General features: G+C 44.1%; 1 protein-coding gene across 1 annotated transcript; it reads right to left on the bottom strand.

Annotated features, from left to right (window-relative positions):
• Nucleotides 1–4899: 4899 nt before the first annotated feature.
• Nucleotides 4900–7146, bottom strand: TMEM174 (transmembrane protein 174). The gene is made up of 2 exons (XM_053932029.1): nt 6394–7146; nt 4900–5036 (listed from the first exon to the last, which is right to left on the bottom strand). The coding sequence occupies exons 1-2, from the start codon at nt 7023–7025 to the stop codon at nt 4934–4936; spliced, it is 735 nt and encodes a 244-aa protein (XP_053788004.1). The 5' UTR covers nt 7026–7146; the 3' UTR covers nt 4900–4933.
• Nucleotides 7147–8063: the final 917 nt, after the last annotated feature.

Here is an 8063-nt window from a genome sequence, read left to right as displayed (position 1 = left end):
TCAACTGCTAATCAGCATCAAGTCCACAGGAGTAAGTCTGATATAAACCTCTTCAACATGCAGTGCATGTGGTTACCGGGTTCTCTGCACCTGCTGTTTCCCTTTCAGACCCTCTCCCGCTGAGCAGTGCTGCTCAGCTAATGCAGGCACAGCCCATGGGATCCCACCTGGCTCTGTTGTCTGTTTGTGACAGACACACGGATTCACACTGGGGATGGGGCAGCAACAGCGACGTTCAGTATGTCCTGTTGACGTCTATTCACCCTGACAGCTAAAGTGGAGCCAGTAATGATACTAGAAGCAGGCAGAGGTTATCGTATGTGCTGTATACAAACAGCATGCCCTAGTTCTTTGCAAATGACCTTTGGACTCCCCCCCGCTCCTTCATGAAGACAGAAGCCTGTCCCATTAGGTCACAGCAGAGAGGAGAAGGAGACGGGGGTGCATGTGAGTGCACTGTGCAGCGTCTAGCCCCAAGCCGCAGTCCTTCCAGATGTCTCCATCCCTGCGTCTCACACAGGGGTGTGAGAGCGGGGATGGGTACCCTGTTCTTCGGCGATTTCACTGGGTCTTTCACCACGAGTATTTTGTTCTTGAATAAGCCAACTCTCGTTTGTGAGATAGCACAGGATACTTTTCAACGGCATCTTGAGTATTCTAAGCTTCGGCTCCCCGAGTTGAAATGCCGTCTGTCTCACAACGAGGGACCGCTTACAAACTGCCAGCTCTGCCCCTCTGACACCCGTCGGGTCAGTGTGGGAACAAATCTCCTTAAATCCGCACAGTTTTAACTTGGGCGGGTGAGCAGAGGAGGGGACCGCGGCGCCTGCGGAGCCGCCGAGCCGGCACAGCATCTCCGCGGCCGCGGCCGCGCCCGGGCGGCCCCGGCGCCCTCTGGCGCTGCTGGCGCGGCGGGACAGCCGGGCAAACACCGCTCCGGCCTGGGGGGAGCCCCTCGGCCGCGGTCCAGCTGGGACACGGCCCCGAGGGAGCGGGGGCTCGGGCTCCATGTGGGATGGAGGCTGCAGCACCCTACCCGCGGGGAAGGGCCGCCATGCTGAGGGCCTGCCGTGTGCGTCACTAGGGCTCTCTGGAGAGGAACGAGCCCTACTTACAGGTTTATTTTTTTTCCCAAGACCCAGATTTCCTAAATCCCGATTCAGTTAAAAATAGCTCTTTGAAGGATTTCAGCGCCCTCGCCCGTGCGTGGTCTGCGCTGGGCAGCATCCCTCGCGCGGAGCACCGGCGTCAGGAATGGCAGCAGCTGGTGAAATTCGGATGCTGGGGTAAAGTGCTGCTAAAGCACAGCGCACCAAACCCTTCCTGGTGGACTCCCGTACTGACCGCAGATACGGCAGCACCGGTGTGAAAAAGCAGACTTTGGATTTAATCTGAGAAGAAATTGGCACACTGCACCATGTGGCATCAATGTCTGGAAACAGCTCCTTGATCTTAGAGAAGCTCTGTGCAGAGTTTTTATTGAAATTAATAGATCATGTTCAGTTTCATATCAATAGACATGTCTCTACTGATTTCATATGTTAATTAGTTTATGATCAAAATCTTCTAAATATAGTTATATTAGGAAAAATCCCAAGAACCCACGGAGGGTTACATAGCTGAAAATACATACAACATTCTGTCTAGACTGCAAGGCACCTTAAACTATTAAATCCCCAATATTCTGCAGGTCTGCAATGTGGGAGAATGCAATTTTGCTTGAAGAGCACCATCTTAAATTAAAAATTGAGAAAAATCTCAAATACAGTCTTCCAGGTGCTTTGTGAAGTTACATCAGTATAATCTAGAAGGGCTGTGACAGTTCACCTTGGTTGAATGCCAAAAGGGTTTGTTCTTTCACTCATCACAGGGCAGAAAGAATTCTTAATGCTAAGAAGTGAGTTCATCTGATGGTTATATATCACAATAAAAACAAACATACAACCAAAATCTCCAAAATCCAAACAAAGAAAACACACAAACACAGAGCAACCCCCCCCAAACCCTGAAGTTAAAAGACTTAAAACAGAAAAAAAGGATGAAAGTAGAAGGTGGAAGGAAGGAAGAAAAAGCCTTTACAGAACACATCTCTGTTCTTAAAACCGATGATCAGCACTCAGTACAGTAAGGAACTGTCACCACCCTGGGGTTTCTCAAAAGACTCCCACAGAATTCAGCCAGAATTCATCTGATGGGTCAAGGTAATTTCAATATAGCTATTTAAACTTAATATTCAATCTTCTTTTTAAAGAGAAACCCAGGAATCTTCCAATTCTTTACAATGAATATAGTGCAGCTAGAAGTAAACTTTAAAATCAATGTGGAGTCCACAGTACACCCTTCTGAGTTTTCTTCCATTTACTCTGTCAGTATTGTTTTTATGCTGGTGGTGGTGGGAGGCAGGATGGAGGAGGGAAGAGGAGCAGGAAAAAAAATCTGTGGTGTCTGACTGAAGGAATTTATTTTTTTGTGGTGGGGGAGGGTGACTGGGCAGAAATTGGATCCATCAAGCCTGGCCTCTGTGCTACTGCAGCGCTTGCTGGATTCAGCACAACTATGTGCTAAGTTCAGGGCTCTGTACATGTGGAACTAACTGGGGATTTGGGAGCATCCAGTTTCCTACTGTAGAGGGAGGATGAATTCACCTCTGTAAATTCCAGAAAAGGACCAAGACACTTCCATAAGAGAAATTTGCATTTATTTTTAGATCCTGTGTTCTCTCACTCAGTCTCACAGAGATCATGCTGAACACAGCATACCTGCCCTTCTCCAACTACACGTGCCTCCTCTTCTCCAAATACAAGTGCCTCCCCTTCTCCAACTACTTGCTAACACCAGGCCATTACTGCTGAAAAACAGTGTTCCATATTTCTCTAATGAGAAAAACCTCACACAAAGTTTGCAGTCACTGTTCAGTAGCTGCTGCTGCAGTTGCTAATCCAGCTTTGAGTCTGTTTAAATGCTGCATCCCAAATATGACCTCTGTCAATGTTTTGTCCATCACTGTGGAGCACAGTGGTTGTTTTGTGTCCCCCCCCCCCCCCCCAATGCTTTATTTCTTGGCAACCTCTAAGTGTACAGGACAGTGAGGTGTGCACCTGCAGGTCCATGCAGCTGGACAATGTTCTGAATGCACATCTCCATCCAGAGGCATGTCTCCTGATTGCTAGAGGAGTTGCACAGAAACTCTGAGCTGTCAGGTACATCAGGTTGGTGTGCAACTGTCTGTGCTCAAATGCCAAGCTTCTTCAGCTCCCAGGAATGCGATCAATCACAGGTGAATGAAATCTGGCAAGAGCTAAGACAGCTGCATCGACAAGTAAGAGAAAATTAATGCATTCCATAATGGATGCATGGTTTTAGCTGTGCTGTGCCAGGCCAGGAGACTGACCAACAGGCACACCAACAGCACCATTCGGACAGTGACCATTGCCCTCCAGGGTGTTTTGTGTGGTGCCCACTCCAGCAGGTGAGAACTGAGATCAGCTTTTGCCTTGAGGGAGATGAGCAAACCTAATGGGATCATCATAAGGAAATACTGGCTTGTTGCACTTCTAGGCACATTCAAAAGCAGACCTGAAATATATGTGGAAAAACAAAATAAAAATGTAGGGACTCGAAGCACTGTCATTACTCTGGGGTTTAAAAAGCACCTGAGCAAAGCCTCTTTGGAACTTCATTCTGGATTACAAAATTTCAGAGCTAATACACTTTATCTTTTGTTAAATACAGCTGTAAATATATTTCATAGAATCACAAAATATTGTTAATTGGAAGGGACCTATAAGGATCATCAAGTCCAAATCTTAAGTGAATGGCCCATATGGGGATCAAACCCACAGTCTTGCTATTCAGCAACACCATTCTCTAATCAAATGAGCTTATATCAAATTGCTATGGATTCCATGCATGGAACCAAGCTGAACTTGAGCAAGAAAGTTTACTACAGCCCACAGTTGCTTAGATACTGGGGGCAACCTGCAGCTTGGGCTGTGTGCTTAAGACCCACATTCAAGTAAGAAGGGATCTCAGAGGTGTTTCACCACAGCCCTCCCACAGCAGCAGCTGTGATTGTCGAAGTCCTTAATGGTGGCAGGATAGCACATCTCTGTCTTGAGGCTTCACAAAGATGCCATTTTCTTTAGTGACATTAACTTCATAGTTATTAGGACTCTTGGTGGGAGACCATGCTTTGCTTCCCATCAGGCAGAGAAGGGAACAGAATTTGATGCATGCAGGGTATTAGAGATCTATGTAAAAGTTGTCAGAAATTACTATTTGTTTTCTCTGTTCTGAGATGCTGTGATTCAAGCAGGATGCTCCAAAAAATGCCTACAGGAATAAGTTGTGCAACAGGACTGGTTGTGCAGGTAAAGCAAGCTGAGAAAGTCTAATCTGTAGACTGGACTTATTAATGGGTAAGCTCTTCTAAAGAATCTGACAAAATTAAGACATAAGATGCACTTTCATGGATCAGACACTTGAGCACTTCTAAAGTTTCCCAAGCAATCAAGAATGAAAACACCTCACAAAAAAAATCAAGTATTTTCTAAAGATGCTGAATGTCCAGGAGCAATCATGATCTTCCACAAACACCTTGTGTATTCACAGTTCACCCTGGTTTCAGCAAGTCTGATAATCAAGCTTCTTGTTGGGAATTCTAATATGGATTTAGATCCTTGAGTTTAACAGCTTTGGTATTAATAGTTTAACCACTGAATAATTAATAGCTCTGCTATTAAGCTGCATTGCAAAGGGCTAATGAATTTTAACAGAGAAAAAGGAAGGGGACAGCTAAATATCTTCAGAAATACTGTGTATGAATATCAAGATCTTGCTCACACTGTCTTATCACACAAGTGTTTAAAGAAAAGATCTTTTTGGGATTCTTGCCAGCATCTCTTAGGATTGTTATCTGTTGTCCAAGATGATTTTATGAAGAAAAAGGGTATATTTCCTCATAACGTGGAGGTGACAAGTTATTACTGGCATAGTCTTCCAGCAGTCCTTCTGGTTCATCAGAACTGTCTTCTGACCTGAAAAGAAGAAGAGGAGCCGATACAAAAAGAATTTACCAAACACAGAGCATTCACATAACTTCAGTGTTTCATTTTCCCAGCCTTAGCTGGGAAAATTACTCCCCGGCTTCTTGAGAAAATGCTATGAGATGAAGTTTTATTGAGATTCAGCTGTTTGCTGTGTTTTTTCATGAAGTTTAGAAGTCTCAGGAGGTGACTTTTGTCTTCACCCTGCCTATGCCTGTCACCCATATTGCTGAGGACAATGGGTCAGCAGTTTTTCAAAAAGACCTTAATAAATGAACTAATAGTGACTTGTGTTGTAGAAAGGATATAATTATGAGTAATTCCTATAATTAGAATATTTTTCCTTGGAGGAAAGAACTATATAAAATTATTTTGTGTACAATCTGAGCAGCTCCATACTGCTGTGCAACATGAGTGATACTGTTTATGCCTCAAAACTAGGAAAAGAGAAAGAGCTGGAAGGTTGTTACAGTAAGAGAGCAGCATGTTGTGACCAGGTATATTCAGGAGGGAGAGCATCTGGTACCAGACTGGTTCTTGCATTGTTGCAGAAATGCTGTTTGTGTGCTGACTCATGTGTTGTGATTGTGTTTGAGTGGAAGTCTCTGGCTGTACATGATGCCTTTTCTTAGTCTTAAAAACCTGAGAGCCAGACATAGTTAAGGGATAAAAAGGGTTTTACCTCAGCATTTAATAAGGATCCTTATGGTGGAATGCACCGCAATGCACCCCAATTTATAGACCTCACAGATTAGCTTATCTAACAGGGGTGCCCCAATGGGAGGCCTGGATGAATGGCATGATATTCCCCCATCCATAGAATTCCCCTCTGGATGGGCTGAATCTCTAGTCTATAGGATACGTTCTAGAGAGGACCTTGGTTTCCCAAGACAATGTAGGGTTTTCTGGCCTCCTACCACGAGGCCTTTAGGATGTTTGGTCTCCTGGCCTAACAGAATAGTAGGACTATGCTAAGTTATCAGACTTAAGGAATTACAAGCATGCATGCTAAGAATACTGAGACTATATAGAAGTTATATAAAAGGTATATTAAAAAATAAAGACAAAAAATCATCTTGGTAGCATACACATAAAGGGTGGCAAGATAAATGTAAGAAAACCTCCACAAACAGGAGCATGTATATTTTAAAAAGTAACAAGAGGTTTACTTGACTGAACACTTCCCAGGAAAAGTATGTTTCCTCACTCAAGAAAAATTCCTAACAAAGGCAAAAAAATGTCTGAGAAGGATATACGACTAGCCATAGTTTCTTATGAAACAACACATAGTACTTAAAATATTCAGAAGCCTGTGTCCAAACACACTAAGGCATTTCAGAAGACGTACCTCTGATTCCTGGAATTCTCTGCAGGATAAGCAGTGTAGTTTTCATCTCCTGTAAAAGCCAGGTTATCCAGGGTGTAGGCAGGGCAGAAGTGAGGAGAACCTGAGGTGAGCAGCGGCGAGGTGCTTGGAGGAGCAGCACCGCAGCAGCTGAGCACTGGGTGAAGGTAGCCGGGACTCACAGCAGCGCCTTCCTGGGATGGGTATGGTGGAGGGATGTACTGTACCACTGTGGCACCATGGAAAGTTATAGGCTGGTTAATGCCGGTGAAGACAAAAGACTGTCCGCTTGCAGCCTGGTCAAGTTCCGATGTATTTTCCTCTCTTTCTTTACAGGGCTTGCATGTAAGCATGTTAAATTTACAAACAGCAATCAGAACAAAAGTCACCCCAACAGACAGCAGAATAGGCCCTAGTAACTGAGTCCACTCCAGGTGAGTAATGCCATCATATTTTATCCATCCCATCACGGTGAAAGTGATCCCCACCAGTCCCAAAAACACACCTGAAAAGAGTAGAGTGGTGCCAGCTTTATCCCCATCTGACACCAGGGCATCCGACCTGTTTGGCTGACAAGGAGTGACAGAAAAGACATTCAAGGAGAAATCTTCTACATTGTTGTTGTTTTGCTCCATTACTGAGTATAATGTATCTTCTTCTTCAAGAGAAAGAGGGCTTGTAAATGACTTGGCAGAGCATTTAAAGTCGAAGGTTCAGGTTAGTTATACAAGAACTTTGTGTGTGTATGGTTAACAGAGTCCATCATGTGAAAGAATAAACTTTGCTTGAAAGAACAAAGGTCTGGGAAGTGAAGCCTGAAGCCATCACTAAAGATTTCTTGAATTACCACTATCACTTCCGAAATGGATTCACCCCAGCATGACTGCCTGTCTTCTTGTGTTTCTTCTTTAATTTAGCACCCATGATACTGTGCTCATTCTGGATAGCAGAAAAAGCAAGCTCGCTATTGCAGCTTTTCCTTGGCCCCAGCTAGCTGATGCATCCAACATATGGACAGCATATGTTTAGTCAACAGCAGTGAAGAGACCCTTGCTCTCCACTTCCTGCTCAATTTTCTGCAGGAAAATTCCACATGGCCACTGCTAGGAATGCTTTTCCGTGCTCTGATGCATTACATTTATAGTCATGCCTGGACCTCTGCTGCAGCTCATTTTGCAGTTCATGGCTTAAAAAAATATTAAAATCCACTTTCTGATATTTTTCTGGGGCAACAACTAGGTGAGGAGGAGGGTAAGTAGCAACAGGATGGTGAGCACTGAGAAGCCTGGGAGAACTGCTGGCTGTGGAAGAAACCTTATTTCAAGACAGCCAAAGCTTTCCAGCTGGTTGAAGTAGTAAAATTACCCTATACTTTCCCCTTAATTCTGGACATTTTTTGTTGTGGATTTTAAGGTTTATAGAGAATAATGCCCAAATACCCTGAATAGCACATCATTGCAGGAATGAGAAAGCATCTCCTGTAATGCTAAACTTGACAGAGTGAGGAATCTTATCCTGTACTCACAGGTACCTAGGATACTTCTTCATATCACAATGAATTGTTCTGCTGAACTCATATCTCATGTATTAAACAGACAGATTATCGAATTTTGAAATTTTCTGTTTCCTAACAGTTTCAGACTAAAGTAATTGCTGTTGGAGGGTTCTGGTAG

The sequence above is a fragment of the Vidua chalybeata genome, chromosome Z (assembly GCF_026979565.1).
Source record: "Vidua chalybeata isolate OUT-0048 chromosome Z, bVidCha1 merged haplotype, whole genome shotgun sequence".
Classification (NCBI taxonomy): domain Eukaryota; kingdom Metazoa; phylum Chordata; class Aves; order Passeriformes; family Viduidae; genus Vidua; species Vidua chalybeata.
The sequence above is the reverse complement of the archived record's forward strand: the minus strand, read 5'-3'. Positions and strand labels throughout refer to the sequence as shown.